Source organism: Lepisma saccharinum, chromosome 2 (genome assembly GCF_977018435.1).
Source record: "Lepisma saccharinum chromosome 2, izLepSacc3.1, whole genome shotgun sequence".
Taxonomy (NCBI): domain Eukaryota; kingdom Metazoa; phylum Arthropoda; class Insecta; order Zygentoma; family Lepismatidae; genus Lepisma; species Lepisma saccharinum.
Genome location: NC_139230.1, coordinates 104,502,969 through 104,522,800, shown reverse-complemented (window position 1 = coordinate 104,522,800; position 19,832 = coordinate 104,502,969). Strand labels below are relative to the sequence as shown.

Here is a 19,832-nt window from a genome sequence, read left to right as displayed (position 1 = left end):
GATGGGATTAATGGAGTGGGAGTGAAGTTATTTCCTCTTTCCTCCTAGTTAGGTTTTCCCTCGCAGATACTTGTGCGCACGGTGATCATTGGCTATCAATATTAAAAAGACTCTAGTCGACTATGTCGTTACCAGGGATCACCACAAGGATGTGGTGTCTGTATCGTTTCTCATATTTTTTTGTATTTCATCTTTTTTTTCACATATTTCATTTCCTTGCACTTCGTACAAGTTTACTTCCATTCGGAATCCGTCATAAATTGATTTCTCCTTCGTTTCAAATTGTCAGGATTCTAAATGTACTGCAATTTCTGAATATAAGCCAAATGCCTTCTTATAAATTACGCTTTCCTTGGAGTTTTTCTTAAGGATATGTTATTCTGTCATCAAGCATAATTGTGCTCATTTTTCGTTTCTTTCCCTTCACGTTTAGCGCTGTTCTGTCGTGACAAAAACCGTGATATTCAACACATTCAACATAAATCATTGGTTGAGTTGGTGTTTTAAGTCCACTTTATGCACAGTAAGGCTAATCGGGACTGGATCTACAGTTATTTTTAAAGTGGGATCCGAACCATTATGTGCCCCCACCGGGAAGTAGATTAATGAGAGTATATACTTTGGGATGTGCTCAATGGACAGCAATATTTAGTGTTCTATTCTATTCCACCTTCAACAATGTTGTTGGTCCTATGTTGCTTGCAGTAGCAGTTCCACGTCTCTATATTTAATGTTTTTATGAAGCCACTGATCAACAACCTAATCAATGGACCGTGTAAGTTTATTATGGTCAGGAGCATCTTCTTGAATACACAACCAACCATCATCAACTTTGTCGAATGACAGAACCAGCACACATTCGATCATGAAGTCCCTCTCGTATTAATGTTTACGACTGTGCGCAAATGACCGTGTGCGTAGAACTGTGTATTATCTAACTTTCCCCTTCCCCAACATTAGAAAAAATCGCGTAAATGTCCTTGCACGGAAAGGTCCGTGAGCACAAGTGTTCCATACTTGTGTAATGAATTCTATACATGTTTTATTAGTTTAATGAGTTATAATCACTTTGCAAGCCGACTAAATAATACTTGCATGTAGCAATATAATGTAAATATCTGGTAATTTTTTTGAGAAAATGTTCAAAAAGCATTCTTATCCTTAGGTGAAGCCTGGCAGGAAATTATGTTGGACTGTTCTTCAAGAGGCGAAGAAGTGAGATGTGATCCAAAATCTGATGATAGGGATGACAAAAGTGGATGTGGCTCAGATTTTGCATTTCCATATTTCATTTCGTTTTACGTTCTATGTTCATTTTTGGTAAGTGATAAATTTATTAAAACTTTTGTGTATTATTCGAAATATGTAGCTATATTTTTTTAGCCAAGAAACGATACACAATGAGACTATAGCGTCTGGACTCAGGGCATGTATGTGGGGCTTGTGCTGTGTGATGTTCATGTGTCTTCCTAATTGTCACTTCATTCATTTCATCGTATCACAATTCATCCTCATCTTCGTGAAGAACCTTGATTGTCAGAAAAGTAAAATAAAACAAATAATTGAATCAATCAAAAAATTCCAAATAGCCATTCTTAGACGTATTTGAAACATTTTAAAGAGGTTAACTGTTGAATAATTTGTTAAAAAATGTATGTGTTTATTAATAATAATGTATTTGTAATAAATAAAATTTCATGAATTATTTCATGCACAAGATAATTTGAACTGTAAGACAACTTTGTCCTAATCAATGGGTACATTATATAAAAATCATTAAATATTATAATTTTGTGTACAAAATTTCGATTAATTTGGTAAGCTTTGACCTCTGTCGGAGCACTTTTGGATGTTGTTACATTGATTTCTATGAACCGATAAACTACATGTATCACCTCAGCTTTGCCATTTCATTGTATTTTTAGTAATTTTCTTTTTCAGGTTTGTGATTAAAATCGTTTTGAAAAAATTGTAAATGTTCTTTTAAAAATATCAATAACGTTTTGTCAGTGCGAAAATTTGTATTTTTTTATGATAGTTATAGAAGTGCATTTTTAAGAAATCAACATGATTGGCTAAGCTCCTTGAGTTCGCTTCTTTCGGGCCATCCCTTATTGAGATTATTCGCCATCAGATCAGCATCAGGGACACCTCACTCTTTTTTCAACTATTTTCTTAAAATATAACTGAACATGACCACGATGACCTTAAACGGCATTTTCTTTTGTTTAGGCGAACTCTACACAAACTTTGGTTTGCCACGTTTCATTACTTTGAGATATGAAACGTCTTAAGAAACACAAAGTAACTGCAAACGGCTAGGCATGGCGCACAGATGCCGGATTTTTTGATCTGTAATGTTTCGCTCATTTTTAAGCTTGCAGACAATTATATTAGTAGTGTATATTAGTTGTTTCAACGCAATACTTTGTAGGTATCCTCTTTTTTTATCAATTGAATATCACTTTTTGACATATTTTGACAATTTTTTGTCGATGTTTTAGCGTTTAGCGATGTTTTAGTACAAATTTTCACTATACTCATTTTTTTTCCACTCATACTTGGTAGGTATATTATGATCTTACGTGATACAACTTAACCTATCCTTTTTTTACGATTATTTAATTTTTTTACGATCCTAAGTGATATAACTTAACCTATCATTTTTTTTATTTATGCACTGTTTGAACGTCATCATTTGAGGATCATATTTTGTAGGTATTTTTTTTTTATCAATCGAATATAAGTTTTTGACATATTTTGACAATTTTTTGTCGATGTTATAGCGTTTAGCGATGTTTTAGTACAAATTTTCACTGCACTCATTTTTTCCATTTATACTTGGTAGGTATATCACGATCTTACGTGATACAACTTAACCTATCCTTTTTTTTTACGATTTTTTAATTTTTTTTACGATCCTAAGTGATATAACTTAACCTATCATTTTTTTATTTACGCACCGAACTAACCTACAAGGGACTCTGTTTGTTTTAATATTTCAGTATTATAAGGTTTTCACAAATTTTATATAACCTAAAATGTGTTGGATGTTGATTTTTAGTATGTGGCAATTTTTTATGAATTTTAAAACTGCTCTGTGACCCTCTCGTTCTTCACGTCGTAGGCGAAGGACTTCTCTGCAATCAGGATGACACTGCATAGAGTATCCTCGGGCAAGGCGTCGTGGAACTCGCAAACACCCACTCTACAAAAATTCTACTATATGATCTTTCACTGGCTAAGCTAACCTACAAATAGGAATTGGCAGCACTGACTTATAAACCCACTGGGTCTTCTTGGCATGTTTTTTCATGATGTGTTGCCAGGCTATTGGGCATCTTGGCGTATACAATGTATATATTTTGAGAGAGGGGTTATAGCTTTTTATGCTGTACGAATACTAAAAACTTGACAGTGACAACCAACAGAGTAAATAAACCTACATGCAGAAACTAACAACACTAGTTTCTGACAGTGAATTTGAAATAAAATATTAAACAAAATACATGAGTAAGCACTGTGATTACAAATAATACCAGTGTTATGCCCCCCACTCCAACTGGACAACTGGGGAAAATAATTGTACAACAATTTGTACCTAATTGTACAATACTTGTACCTAATTGTACAACATATACACAGACATAAAAGAGAGAGCCTTCCCGCAACTTACTTCATGCACAATTTATATGATTTTACAACTGTGAAAAGAAAGCATATGTGTTCTGTATGCACACATTTATTCTTATTTTTCGAAGTTGAATGAAAGCACGTGTTTTTACGCTCTCGTAATACTGACCTTGCCCCAGTGATTTTAAATTGCTTCCATCCGCTTTTTTTCTGTGTTATTTCCGCATGCACGCAACATTCGCTTTCAATAGACAGAAGGAGTGTTAGTATAGCAGGCTTCGAGTTTACAATTTATTTATAATAATTTATGTAAGAATATACTTGTACTTAACGAACACAAAATAATAAAAGCACATGTGAATGTTTGCGTGTGTTCATGTTATATGACGACTGAGTAAAAAAATAATGTTGACTCCTCGAAAGATAAAGTACTCCACGTCACCAAAAAAAATATCTCCTCTTGTCGATAAGTTGTCATGTTGTAATCAAAGGGTCCCGGGTTCGATACCTACTGGATTCCGATTCTATTTTAAACTGTATGCCCAGTCCTCCGATTAATCTATCTGTGCATAGAGTAAACTTAAAAAGTCGGTTAATTATTGTTGCGATTAAGAATTAAAAAAAGAGGGGTGGGTGAAGTCAGATTCAAAAAATGCCACGTGATTATTTTGATTCAATAGCTTCGTCTAGTTTGCTGCATTTTTTGACCGCACTCACACGTCTAGTTGGTTACACGGTACAACCTATCTTGTTGATTTTGGGTGTCATGTAGTGTATTTGGTGTCTGCACCACGTCTTGGAGAGGTGTAATATGTGGTGTGGTGTATGACCACGTGGTGAGTGGTTAACTAATCAAATGAATGTTTAAAGCAGCAGACAGGCATTTGTTGAATCTTCTGAACTTGAACACTGCTATTTGTCTACTCGGTTGAATGTTATTTTTTTTCACCAGCCTGACACCGGGATACACCTGCACTGCAAAGAAGTGCAGCGTACTAGACGAGGATATTAAATTGCATACTGATCTATTGCATGCTAACCAAACCTCTTGGGAGGTGGGCCACGGGTCCTATGTATGTATGTATGAAATGCGATTTGGGGGAGGTCAAATTTTAAATTTACAGCTTAATTAATCTGCATGCATGCTTAATGTTTGATTTTTTTGTTTCTAGTTTGACATGAGATACACACAATTTTATTTTTTGAAGTACCTAGGTTAATCTGTGACATACAACTAGCGATCGACACGACCACCTGACACACAGACACAGAGAGAGTGAGCAAATTTAAAATGTGATTTATCGTGAATTAAACTAAGCTCCCTCACCCACCCACATATAGCCTTACAGGTGACTCAAAAGCAGAAATTGGTCATAGCGTGACAGGTCGATCTATCGTGAACTAAACTAACCTCCCCCCCACTCATACATACACACTATGTCTTACAATAAGTAAGGCTGCTATATCACATGTAAGGGCTGACGGTTGCCAACACACACAAGATCTATTGCAAATTTTATTAACCTACGACATAAGCCATGGACACACACACACCAAGCCTTCCAGATAGGCTATAAGCAACTCACCTCTTGCAATTGTATAACGGGGGAAAATTAACCTACAGCTAGCAACACTGTTTGAGCTGCTTTCGACGAGTAGTGTTACCAAACTTACTTTTGCAAATAGGCTCTACAGCTAGAGGCTTGAAACATATACCCTACCAGAGTATGCCAACTTACCTCATGTAAAAATATTACCTAGTACGGGTTAAGCTGTGACATACAACTAGCGAACGACACGACCACCTGACACACAGACAGCTTATACGCAGTTTTTCCTACACACGTACTGGGTTTAAAAGGTAACTTGCAACAACCATTTCACTCACCTCCTATCATATAATAAAATTACCACAGGTTTTTGATACTTGCTGCCAGAACATGGTGGTTTTAGACTGGAAATTCAGCCCGATTATTCTATTTGTGCAAGAGAAAAATGATGATGCCTGCATTTGGAATATATAATTCTTCTTACGGTATTTTGCGTGCCCCAGTAACCTTGCTTTCGATTCACGGAAGCTATGACGTGTATTTCCTGTTTCGCGAACATACGAGAATCTTTCACAATGTCGCATCAGATAATATATTGCAAGAGCAAGTTGGTTGTGTATATAAATCTAGTCTTGGGGAATGGACATGAATATAATGTCAAAATTATTGCATAACTTAAAAATAATATTTATTGCACTGCGTTTTCTAGCAAAGGTAAATGTGGAATGCCCCGGCCCCTCAGAGATTCGAATACTGTTAGTTAAACAGCAAGCATTGTCATATGGACTGACGATTATTTTTTTTATTAAAGCATAGCGCTTATTTACATGTCAGCGCAACATGCATGCAAAGAAGGGAGGGAGACCATAACGGATAATTCTTATTTCGATTTCAATATTTTTGCTAGTCATGCTATCTAGACGAACACTGGAAGATGGGCAAAAGCGAGGGGAAGAGAGAAATGTTATTTTTTGCCCCTCTGCCTGTGTGTGATATACTAGTTTTACATGCATACGGCTGTATCGTGAAGCGAGGCCGAAAATAATTTTTGAAAGCAGTCTCGAGCATCTTCGCGTTCAGCCAACAAGAGAAATAAAATATTACACATGGGTGTGGGGTGCAACAGCCACAGTACGGTAATGTGCATGGATGTTAAAACTTTTGGGTTTTTCTGAATAGACATACATATCAGTTTTGCAGTCTCCAGATGGGACCGGAGCTTATTTTTTATTTGGACAAGGGGGTTCAGATCAACTATAATTTTTGTTAATTTTTGTTAATCTACGAAAAGCCAAGGGGCGAACGGAGATCACTACGAAAATTGTAACGCGAGGCTATTTTGGCTAATGGAAACGATGAGGATGAATAATGGTTGTTTTGATGAAATTGAAAAAGTGGGGCACGTCTGCTTCGAAGTGTATTACACCAACAACTACAATTGTTCTTCTTCCCCACACGAGGCGATTAACAGAGGTGTATTTTTGCCGGTCTACGACTCTGAGGGCTCAAGTTACAATGTTTACCTATAGCTGTACATATTTAAAAATGACCTGAGCAATTAAATGTTACAATACCGATCCTGATTTTTGTCGGATGACGTAGGTTGCAATCCCACCCCCGATGGCGTATAGACTTAAATGTTTCCATAACATGAAATACTGTTAATGGAAATCTGTTGTTTCTAATGTAAAAATCATATAACAAGAAAAAAAAGAAAAGAAATGTTGCGAGCAAATACGGAGCCTCAACCCAAACACATAAATAATCAGACAAGATGTCAACGGTGCGTTCATAACTAACAAGTGATTATTCAAAAATTGAAATGGTGCAGGGGGGAAACAACCAACTAACTAACTAGGCTTCTTAAACCCGAGGACAGCAAATACAAGCCTATCCTGATCTGAGAAAGATCTCTATCTATTTTTTTTCCATCCCAACCGATTTTTAGGTTTATTCAACCCCTCATGGTACACGAGCTCCCACTGCCCTGATGGTGGAGGAAGCGAATCTATTTGGACATGAAAGAGCATTATGTGTGGGAGACTATAATTTATACATGTGGTTGCTTGGATGCTTACAGAGGATGTCATAGCTCGTGCGATTGAGGCATTTTATTAAGCACATATTTTGATGAGTGTAAAGAATTAAATAAGTCACAAGGGGCTGAGGCATGGTTCGAATTTCTCGATCTAGGTATGGATGCAGACAGACACGAAGTTTTGTGTGTGGACACAAATGATAATAGAAAAATGCCGTTCACCCCGATAGCATAGTGGTAATGTTGTTTTTGCCTCGTTTTCATCGACAACATAGTGGTTACACTGTCCAATATTAAGAAGTTCTCAAAATTATTCAATCACTCTCTCTCTTCTTCTTCTATCATCTCGGTAACCAAAAAAAGGTTTTCTCAAATGTTTAGACCACTACGAAAACGTTGAAATGTAAAATATTGTTGCATTGTAATCAAAAAAGAATTTGTTGAATATGCCTAACCTAAAATAAAATTCAAGAATTAATAGAGTTAAACATTTGCCACTCTGAAATGGCGACGGCTATCATAACATTATTTTCAGCAGGATAATAATGACAATATTATATATATTAAGGATTAGGCCCGAGGGATTCTTATTCACTACACTCGTTTCTAACCTGTCCACACTGGAAACCGAAAACACAAGTACGAGACACTAACTTGGGAGAGGACATGCAAAAAACTCTGCGGGCTCATCTTAAAAACTTCAGTAGATGTTTGTCATGGAACTCCCCCCTTAAATTCGATTCGAAAGGCACAAATATTCCGGTTCTTGAATAAGAAGCGCGTATGCCTTCGGAAAGAGAGAAGAAGAAATAAATAAATCAACTCATGCATATTCTTCATGTACGTACGCTTGGTGACAAGAAACAGTATTTTTTTTTCTCTTCAAGAAATTGTTTTCAATTTTTTGCTAGGTGACCCAACAGGAGTGGACGAAATAGCTTATTCATTCAAACTGGAAGCTTGCTTTTTTTTCAACAATGGAAAACATATTATTTCCAGTGAAATATCGACTCAACTACCTAGAATGGCTACCACGGGCTTGGTGACTGAATACTAAAAAACTATCGAGCGACTTACTTCACAGCAGTGTCACTTAGTTTCAACAAGAACAGTTCAAGGCTTCCCGGGTGTCCTGCAAGGTTCGGCATTTATTTTTTTAATAGCAAGCAGATGAACTGGCCTTACAATATGAAGACTCCTCTCACTGTGTCGGTTGCAGTTATTTTCTGGTAATTATGTCTTGCCGATGGCGTTGTCGCTTTGTAATCATACTTGGGAGTTATTTTTTTTATTTTGCTTTTCGCAACATGTTCGACTAATCGTGACAATACGTTTCAACCTTTCTGCATAAATGTTGATCATCGTTTATCTTGTCCGCATCGATTAATCTTCTTATGTTTTTTTTTTTGTTTTTTCGTCGTGTCCATCTCTTCTGTTATCACAATCGAGACTTCTAGATTATTATTTTTTCTCCCTGCAATTTTAGAAATGTAATTTTTCATGATCATCCAGCGAACGCCTGAGACATTTCAGCAAAATGTCGATTATTCAATGGATGTTGTAAGGTTCCATGTTTTTTTTTTCACTATCTCTTGTTTGGTCGATTTGAATTTGGGAGTTATTTTTTTATTTTGCCTTTCGCGACATGTTCGACTAATCGTGACAATACGTTTCAACCTTTCTGCATAAACGTTGAAACGTTTCAACTATCGGGGTGAACGGCATTTTTCTATTATCATTTGTGTCCACACACAAAACTTCGTGTCTGTCTGCATCCATACCTAGATCGAGAAATTCGAACCATGCCTCAGCCCCTTGTGACTTATTTAATTCTTTACACTCATCAAAATATGTGCTTAATAAAATGCCTCAATCGCACGAGCTATGACATCCTCTGTAAGCATCCAAGCAACCACATGTATAAATTATAGTCTCCCACACATAATGCTCTTTCATGTCCAAATAGATTCGCTTCCTCCACCATCAGGGCAGTGGGAGCTCGTGTACCATGAGGGGTTGAATAAACCTAAAAATCGGTTGGGATGGAAAAAAAATAGATAGAGATCTTTCTCAGATCAGGATAGGCTTGTATTTGCTGTCCTCGGGTTTAAGAAGCCTAGTTAGTTAGTTGGTTGTTTCCCCCCTGCACCATTTCAATTTTTGAATAATCACTTGTTAGTTATGAACGCACCGTTGACATCTTGTCTGATTATTTATGTGTTTGGGTTGAGGCTCCGTATTTGCTCGCAACATTTCTTTTCTTTTTTTTCTTGTTATATGATTTTTACATTAGAAACAACAGATTTCCATTAACAGTATTTCATGTTATGGAAACATTTAAGTCTATACGCCATCGGGGGTGGGATTGCAACCTACGTCATCCGACAAAAATCAGGATCGGTATTGTAACATTTAATTGCTCAGGTCATTTTTAAATATGTACAGCTATAGGTAAACATTGTAACTTGAGCCCTCAGAGTCGTAGACCGGCAAAAATACACCTCTGTTAATCGCCTCGTGTGGGGAAGAAGAACAATTGTAGTTGTTGGTGTAATACACTTCGAAGCAGACGTGCCCCACTTTTTCAATTTCATCAAAACAACCATTATTCATCCTCATCGTTTCCATTAGCCAAAATAGCCTCGCGTTACAATTTTCGTAGTGATCTCCGTTCGCCCCTTGGCTTTTCGTAGATTAACAAAAATTAACAAAAATTATAGTTGATCTGAACCCCCTTGTCCAAATAAAAAATAAGCTCCGGTCCCATCTGGAGACTGCAAAACTGATATGTATGTCTATTCAGAAAAACCCAAAAGTTTTAACATCCATGCACATTACCGTACTGTGGCTGTTGCACCCCACACCCATGTGTAATATTTTATTTCTCTTGTTGGCTGAACGCGAAGATGCTCGAGACTGCTTTCAAAAATTATTTTCGGCCTCGCTTCACGATACAGCCGTATGCATGTAAAACTAGTATATCACACACAGGCAGAGGGGCAAAAAATAACATTTCTCTCTTCCCCTCGCTTTTGCCCATCTTCCAGTGTTCGTCTAGATAGCATGACTAGCAAAAATATTGAAATCGAAATAAGAATTATCCGTTATGGTCTCCCTCCCTTCTTTGCATGCATGTTGCGCTGACATGTAAATAAGCGCTATGCTTTAATAAAAAAAATAATCGTCAGTCCATATGACAATGCTTGCTGTTTAACTAACAGTATTCGAATCTCTGAGGGGCCGGGGCATTCCACATTTACCTTTGCTAGAAAACGCAGTGCAATAAATATTATTTTTAAGTTATGCAATAATTTTGACATTATATTCATGTCCATTCCCCAAGACTAGATTTATATACACAACCAACTTGCTCTTGCAATATATTATCTGATGCGACATTGTGAAAGATTCTCGTATGTTCGCGAAACAGGAAATACACGTCATAGCTTCCGTGAATCGAAAGCAAGGTTACTGGGGCACGCAAAATACCGTAAGAAGAATTATATATTCCAAATGCAGGCATCATCATTTTTCTCTTGCACAAATAGAATAATCGGGCTGAATTTCCAGTCTAAAACCACCATGTTCTGGCAGCAAGTATCAAAAACCTGTGGTAATTTTATTATATGATAGGAGGTGAGTGAAATGGTTGTTGCAAGTTACCTTTTAAACCCAGTACGTGTGTAGGAAAAACTGCGTATAAGCTGTCTGTGTGTCAGGTGGTCGTGTCGTTCGCTAGTTGTATGTCACAGCTTAACCCGTACTAGGTAATATTTTTACATGAGGTAAGTTGGCATACTCTGGTAGGGTATATGTTTCAAGCCTCTAGCTGTAGAGCCTATTTGCAAAAGTAAGTTTGGTAACACTACTCGTCGAAAGCAGCTCAAACAGTGTTGCTAGCTGTAGGTTAATTTTCCCCCGTTATACAATTGCAAGAGGTGAGTTGCTTATAGCCTATCTGGAAGGCTTGGTGTGTGTGTGTCCATGGCTTATGTCGTAGGTTAATAAAATTTGCAATAGATCTTGTGTGTGTTGGCAACCGTCAGCCCTTACATGTGATATAGCAGCCTTACTTATTGTAAGACATAGTGTGTATGTATGAGTGGGGGGGAGGTTAGTTTAGTTCACGATAGATCGACCTGTCACGCTATGACCAATTTCTGCTTTTGAGTCACCTGTAAGGCTATATGTGGGTGGGTGAGGGAGCTTAGTTTAATTCACGATAAATCACATTTTAAATTTGCTCACTCTCTCTGTGTCTGTGTGTCAGGTGGTCGTGTCGATCGCTAGTTGTATGTCACAGATTAACCTAGGTACTTCAAAAAATAAAATTGTGTGTATCTCATGTCAAACTAGAAACAAAAAATCAAACATTAAGCATGCATGCAGATTAATTAAGCTGTAAATTTAAAATTTGACCTCCCCCAAATCGCATTTCATACATACATACATACATACATAGGACCCGTGGCCCACCTCCCAAGAGGTTTGGTTAGCATGCAATAGATCAGTATGCAATTTAATATCCTCGTCTAGTACGCTGCACTTCTTTGCAGTGCAGGTGTATCCCGGTGTCAGGCTGGTGAAAAAAAATAACATTCAACCGAGTAGACAAATAGCAGTGTTCAAGTTCAGAAGATTCAACAAATGCCTGTCTGCTGCTTTAAACATTCATTTGATTAGTTAACCACTCACCACGTGGTCATACACCACACCACATATTACACCTCTCCAAGACGTGGTGCAGACACCAAATACACTACATGACACCCAAAATCAACAAGATAGGTTGTACCGTGTAACCAACTAGACGTGTGAGTGCGGTCAAAAAATGCAGCAAACTAGACGAAGCTATTGAATCAAAATAATCACGTGGCATTTTTTGAATCTGACTTCACCCACCCCTCTTTTTTTAATTCTTAATCGCAACAATAATTAACCGACTTTTTAAGTTTACTCTATGCACAGATAGATTAATCGGAGGACTGGGCATACAGTTTAAAATAGAATCGGAATCCAGTAGGTATCGAACCCGGGACCCTTTGATTACAACATGACAACTTATCGACAAGAGGAGATATTTTTTTTGGTGACGTGGAGTACTTTATCTTTCGAGGAGTCAACATTATTTTTTTACTCAGTCGTCATATAACATGAACACACGCAAACATTCACATGTGCTTTTATTATTTTGTGTTCGTTAAGTACAAGTATATTCTTACATAAATTATTATAAATAAATTGTAAACTCGAAGCCTGCTATACTAACACTCCTTCTGTCTATTGAAAGCGAATGTTGCGTGCATGCGGAAATAACACAGAAAAAAAGCGGATGGAAGCAATTTAAAATCACTGGGGCAAGGTCAGTATTACGAGAGCGTAAAAACACGTGCTTTCATTCAACTTCGAAAAATAAGAATAAATGTGTGCATACAGAACACATATGCTTTCTTTTCACAGTTGTAAAATCATATAAATTGTGCATGAAGTAAGTTGCGGGAAGGCTCTCTCTTTTATGTCTGTGTATATGTTGTACAATTAGGTACAAGTATTGTACAATTAGGTACAAATTGTTGTACAATTATTTTCCCCAGTTGTCCAGTTGGAGTTGGGGGGGCATAACACTGGTATTATTTGTAATCACAGTGCTTACTCATGTATTTTGTTTAATATTTTATTTCAAATTCACTGTCAGAAACTAGTGTTGTTAGTTTCTGCATGTAGGTTTATTTACTCTGTTGGTTGTCACTGTCAAGTTTTTAGTATTCGTACAGCATAAAAAGCTATAACCCCTCTCTCAAAATATATACATTGTATACGCCAAGATGCCCAATAGCCTGGCAACACATCATGAAAAAACATGCCAAGAAGACCCAGTGGGTTTATAAGTCAGTGCTGCCAATTCCTATTTGTAGGTTAGCTTAGCCAGTGAAAGATCATATAGTAGAATTTTTGTAGAGTGGGTGTTTGCGAGTTCCACGACGCCTTGCCCGAGGATACTCTATGCAGTGTCATCCTGATTGCAGAGAAGTCCTTCGCCTACGACGTGAAGAACGAGAGGGTCACAGAGCAGTTTTAAAATTCATAAAAAATTGCCACATACTAAAAATCAACATCCAACACATTTTAGGTTATATAAAATTTGTGAAAACCTTATAATACTGAAATATTAAAACAAACAGAGTCCCTTGTAGGTTAGTTCGGTGCGTAAATAAAAAAATGATAGGTTAAGTTATATCACTTAGGATCGTAAAAAAAATTAAAAAATCGTAAAAAAAAAGGATAGGTTAAGTTGTATCACGTAAGATCGTGATATACCTACCAAGTATAAATGGAAAAAATGAGTGCAGTGAAAATTTGTACTAAAACATCGCTAAACGCTATAACATCGACAAAAAATTGTCAAAATATGTCAAAAACTTATATTCGATTGATAAAAAAAAAATACCTACAAAATATGATCCTCAAATGATGACGTTCAAACAGTGCATAAATAAAAAAAATGATAGGTTAAGTTATATCACTTAGGATCGTAAAAAAATTAAATAATCGTAAAAAAAGGATAGGTTAAGTTGTATCACGTAAGATCATAATATACCTACCAAGTATGAGTGGAAAAAAAATGAGTATAGTGAAAATTTGTACTAAAACATCGCTAAACGCTAAAACATCGACAAAAAATTGTCAAAATATGTCAAAAAGTGATATTCAATTGATAAAAAAAGAGGATACCTACAAAGTATTGCGTTGAAACAACTAATATACACTACTTATATTTATATTACATAACGAGTATTGACATGTGTTAAAAGAGTTTTTCGAAATGGTAACTTGTTTTTTTATGTAGGTCTGCTGGTTAATTTTTAATTGGAGTCCAAACCCGAGTTTCCATAATTTTTAATCCGTCACTCGTGTTGAACAATGGCAAGAAACCAACTTGCAAACAGAACAAATATGTTAGTCAACATTTCATTAAAAGATGCCAGGAATTTGCGAATGCAGTTGGCTACCACTTTGAACAACTCTTTTATCACAAGTTAGTACTCGTTATGCAAAATTAATATAATTGTGTGCTAAAGATATGCGCGTCAAAATAAGCGGGACGGTACGGGACGAAAATGAAGGAATCTGGTCCACGCCTCGCTGTTCTGCAGTGACGCGCTATCTCGGACCCGAGCCGTACCGAACGCATTGCACTAGGACATTATTTGTTGCAGTTGTGTAATTAAAATTTGAAAGTAATGTATATATCTTTAGTTGGTCAGAATTTTTTTGTTCTTAATAGTAGGTCGTTGAGTAAGCTAGATGAAATGCACTCACCGGTTTATGGAGTAATTAACATCGGAATCACAATTTGAACAGTAACACATAACAGAGCTTCGCTGCAGCATTCAAGTGAATCATGCCGAAATGTGCTATCCGATGGACAGTGCACCAAGCAACAGTAGACGTAGGAGGAAAGATTTAGTATGCTTTTAATTCGAACATAGGATTCAGAGTATGAAGCCGATGATCTTCAGAAGGAAATAGGAGACTTTGACCAAGGTACAGCCACATGCGAAGCACAGTTGCAGGTCCTTACAGAGCAAATACTTGCCGTCTCGAGTGCCTTAACTGAAGAGATCAACCCTCGTATTAAAGGAGAAATTGCAGATGCTATATAGATTAGGCGACTATAAACGAATATACTATCGTGGAGGAAAGATATAGATTTATCTGTACAGAGAACCTCGGAAGCAGGGTCGTCAGAAATTGTGATCGCTGACCGATCGGCTGACTAGATTCCCTCGAACAACCAAGGAATATTCTCAACTTAACATGGAAACATAGTCTCAAGAGTGTAGGAATCCCTCAGGCCTGTTCTTTCCGTTCTTCCGTGCAATGCAAGGTGTCCTGGCGGTACACGGCTACCTAAAGGCACCGGAAGATTACCTTTGTCTTATTGGGGATTCTGCCACAAATACAAGTCCAATAGTGGCGCGTACGAAATTGAAGGGAAGGGCATTGTGGTGGCTCCGGAGGATCACAAGATTGTAGAGATAAAACGGTTACTTTCTACATCTCCTTACGACTCCATTTCAAAACTTTCTTATGATGAGCATGCACTGGACCAGGTTCGGAAGAATGGCATCTTAAAGGAGCTCCTTTCGGATGCGGAATTAGTTGTGTAACATCAAAGCAATGCATTTTTTTTTGCAGAGTGAGAACTACTCAGCGAATCCAACTTCTATCAAGGAGCTGCTTAGAGTTCTTAGATATTTCTCGCAGAGATAGATCGCCAGAAGCCCTTGCAGATAGAGACAAAGATAGTATGCAAAACACATTACAAACATGGCAATAAGTTGAACACTCACGCTTCAGTTCATCTTTACATGAAGAAAGCCGAGGAAAAACAAATGAGAGTTCGAGTTCCTCATCAGAGCCCGTCGAAACAGAAGGGTCCGCTGCAAGAGGAAATTTCAATAGAATGGCAAACATACATTTATAGATGCAAGGAAACAACATGATTGGCGTTCTTGCAACCAGCCAATAAGGAGTTGGCTCGTATGGAAGTGAAGATCAGGAAAACAGAACTCATTCAGGCTACACGGCTGCAATGACGTAAGTGAGAACACGAATCAAGCAACACATTTAGAAGTTTAACGGGAAATAACACAAGGACAGCCACAGTAGGTGAACAACTGCATCCAACCCAATAACACACCGGCAGAAACAAGCAGACATTGAGCAAATATATAACACAGAAATTCGCGAGCGTAATTTTCTATCCACAGGCTTGTGAATGATGAATGCAACACAAAAGCATAGATGGACGGATAAAGGCTGTCAATGTCAAATAAATATAGAGAACTAAACCAAGCATGGGCATAAAAAAGAGAACGAAGTTCTACCAGAAGAGGAGGATAACGCTGAAGTGATAATGAATGAGATCGAGACATCTCCGGAGTAGATAATGAAAGTGATCGTCATGAGCAGTGCAAAAATGTACACAGCAGAAAGGCAGAAATCAGTCTTACTGGAAATACTTGTTAGTATCAAGTTATAAAGTTTTCATATACTTCACTGCTAAAACTATCAGCCAGTAATATTTCTAATATCTGATATAAGGGGATCCGAAGTCTCAAATTTTGTTGTGTGTTCTGTTAATCCTTTTGAACATGAACAAGTGAAATATCTAATACGTTTAACTTTAAAAATTCAAGAAATGACTGTATTGTGTCCTGCTCTGCCCATAGACGGATAACAAACAACTTTTGGGTTCTTGTAATCTACTTCAATACTAGGTGCAATTGGATTTCTTGACACAAAAATTTATATCCAAAATAAAAAAGGACACTGCGACAGTTTGGTTTCACTCCTGAGTGAAACGAAATCGTATTTTCTGTATTTGTTTCCCATCCTCGGTAACCCTGACACTGAAGTCGATAGGGTCATGTTCCCTATGGGGTTGATGTTCGAGGAGCACAACGTGAACCAGATCTAGGCTTTCTCGAACTAGCCATCTTAAAATTTAACAATTTTTAAGGCAAGTAAAGTGTTGCCGAAATCCGGTAACTATGTGCAAAAACAAACGTATTTGAGAGCTAAAGAGCAAGGAAGTTGTTTGACATATTGAAGATGCCCATAGAAAATTTAATAATTAAATAATTCATGTACATAAAATGAAGATGGAACAGTTAAACTCTTTTCATCATGAATGAATTACGTTCCTTTTCAGTACAGGAGAGTTGTTGATGAAGGGATAAAAGTAATGTTTGAAGTAGAAAATATAGAAAAGGATGCAGAGAATATATTGGTCCGCTTCTTATTGTCAGAAAAAAGACAATAAATTACGCATTTGTGCTGATTCAAGAAAATTGATTGATTGACTAAGAAGGACGGACACTGAGGGACTGAAGAAGTATTTCAGAGATTTGAAGGTGAAAAATATCTTACGTTTCTCAATTTGAGTCAATGCTTTCGGAGCACACACCTTCAACTAGACAACGATAATTAGTATATCTTGAGAAGGGTTTTCATATATAATGTGAAAATTTCACCTGCGTTGTATTGAAAAACAGTCGGAGAATTAGTTTCATTTACAGATCACTACTGTGACATTCTGTTAAAAAAGATAAGATTGGAAAGTTCTAATTGGTCTCTGGTATTTTTTAATTGCGTTGTTTTGCAGGTTGAAGGTTTGGCAGTCCGAGGCTTATTGAGTGCACGCATCTTGAGACGCGTTATGATCATGGAAAACATATATTTTAAGGATATCAGTCTGCAAGGCGCCTAGCTGTCACTTGTCACGTTATAGTTGACAAATAAATTTTGGAAAACTGCGTGGACAGAAATAGATATTACTATGTGTTCAAATCAGAGAAGACGGGTAGAAGGAGGATCAATCCTTTCGTTGAGAATTCAGAAGTGAGATACAAGAATATTCCTCTTTACCCTGTAAAGTTTAAAGTCAATTTCACATGGTAGTTCAGACCGTCTTCACTTCCAGCTTTCTCACTTCACGATCGTGCTTCCTCGTCTTCAGTTCCCAACAGAATTAGAAAGTGTCTTATACCATAGATCCAGCAATGAGAATATAGGAGCACACTGGCCAGCTGAAGAAGGAAATGTAATAATAATACTAAGATAAATCGATATTCGTATTTTTATTTGAAGGCATCTGTTGCTTTTATATAATAGATCAATAGAGAATTATATTTATCGAATGAAGAGTATTCTAATTTTTATTGATTTTCATGTCTGAAATTCCTACTGTGGCACTGCTATGTTTTCCATAGAAACATACTAATGGGGTAGATAGGGAGAAATCTGACCATGGGGTAAATCTGATCGGCCAAAAACGAATCAATTTTGCACACACAAAAGCTTTACTTTACACGTTATCGCTATGTGCACTATGCTGGCATCTCTCCGAAGGAATGGGAATTGCCAGAATCTATTGTTTGTTGGGCGCCAGAAGAGTTTCAGACTGTATTGCTTCAAGACGTGTGTTTTTAAGAAGGCCCAAAAAGTAATTAATATGAGTTTCCACTCTATTAGAATAAGCCTTTTCTCTAACTGTAATAATGTATATTTCATTTTTAGTCGTACTATTTCATTGAATTACGCATGCACCACAATGTTTTGTGATAATGTTTAAACGAAGTTCATGAATAACATAATGCATGTTCTTTAACATGCGGCATTTTCGGCTAAATCTGATCATAAAATTTATCATGTCTCTCCGATGTCCTTGAAGTGACTGGTGGAATCTAGAAACGACTTACTGTTATATTTATGAAATACTAAATTCACTACAGTCATATCATGACCAACACGCTACCTACATATTGGCTCCATCAAAACCCTAGAAGGACAATATCAAACTTAAGATTCGGCTGAATATTAAAAAAAAGGCATGGAATCTTTCAATAACCTTAGACAATGCTGTAAAATACATTTAGGTAACAGGCATTCACCCATCCAATCAACTGGCAATAGCAAATAACTAATTTGTTAATGAATATATAAACAGTTCTTTCTCATCTCTAACTTGTCGGTGCTCTGACAACTAACCTGCCACCCCTTCAAGTAGTTGTGATAACCAAACCAATGCCTTAATCCCTAAAGGAGACAGGACACCAGAGAATAATACACGAAAACATATACCTTCACTTCGTCTAACTTCAGATGAACACCACGAAGAATGAAAGCCTGGTTAACCAAGAAAGAAAACTCTCATCATAAAGTGCATGGAATTATGAGCGGAAATGTGGATTCTGGTGTATGTCCTAATACCATGACAAAAGTCACCAGGCTGTACACTGGATACAGTGCCTGCCTTGCAAAGAATGATGCTATGCATATATGTAAACGTCTTTGGTAATTGTGGTATGTGTTTATCAAAATCTCTGTGATTTTATTTACTACACAGCTGATCAGATTTACCCCGTTCCTGGGGGAAATCGAGTCATATCTTCCTTTGGTATAAAATATAATATCTGGGTAAATACTTCGAAATGAAAATAATTCTCATGTAAGTCTTGTAGCGGAATGTTTGCTTCTTTATATTAACATAACTTCAATTGCACAAAGGGTATTGTTCTTTTGAGAATATATGTTTTTTTAAAACACAATTGATCCAATTTACCTTACCTACCGTACTATTTTGAACTGAGCACCAATACATGTTTCCTGTGTTAACTGTGCTGTGTATAGTACTTCCGGAAATAAATCTGTAGTGTTATAATAATATATAAATAACGAATTGTAAATACTACTTGATGGCTTTCAAAGTAAATCCCAAGTAAATTTTATGACCAAAGAGATGTCAATCTAAGCACTACAGTTTTCGCATTTAGAATATTGATTTAAAGTTTATATAGTTTATTTGACTAGTTCGTATTGGGAAATAATTTTCAAAATATGGTATTCTTTAGAAGATACAACCCCTATAACCCCTATCGTAATATACGCGTAATGCAACTTTCTACTGGTGTGTTCAGCAAAGTGGTATATCAATTTGTGAAGTGTTATACCGTGTTTATGCAGTCGCCATTTTGAATACGGAGATTTTAAGGATCGTTTGAAAACCCTGTTGGTGCCTTCACGAACTGAGGACTTATTAATCT

At 36.8% G+C, this 19,832-nt stretch overlaps 1 protein-coding gene across 5 annotated transcripts in view; it reads left to right on the top strand.

Moving 5' to 3' along the window:
- The window catches only part of Ca-alpha1D (Ca[2+]-channel protein alpha[[1]] subunit D), a 1,588,055-nt gene that overhangs the window by 1,178,025 nt on the left and 390,198 nt on the right, over nucleotides 1-19,832 (top strand). For all 5 annotated transcript variants that reach the window (XM_083117527.1, XM_083117525.1, XM_083117526.1 and 2 more), the window contains one exon: nucleotides 1,166-1,320. In XM_083117527.1, the coding sequence (XP_082973653.1) occupies nucleotides 1,166-1,320 (155 nt within the window). The remainder of the gene's footprint in view (nucleotides 1-1,165; nucleotides 1,321-19,832) is intronic.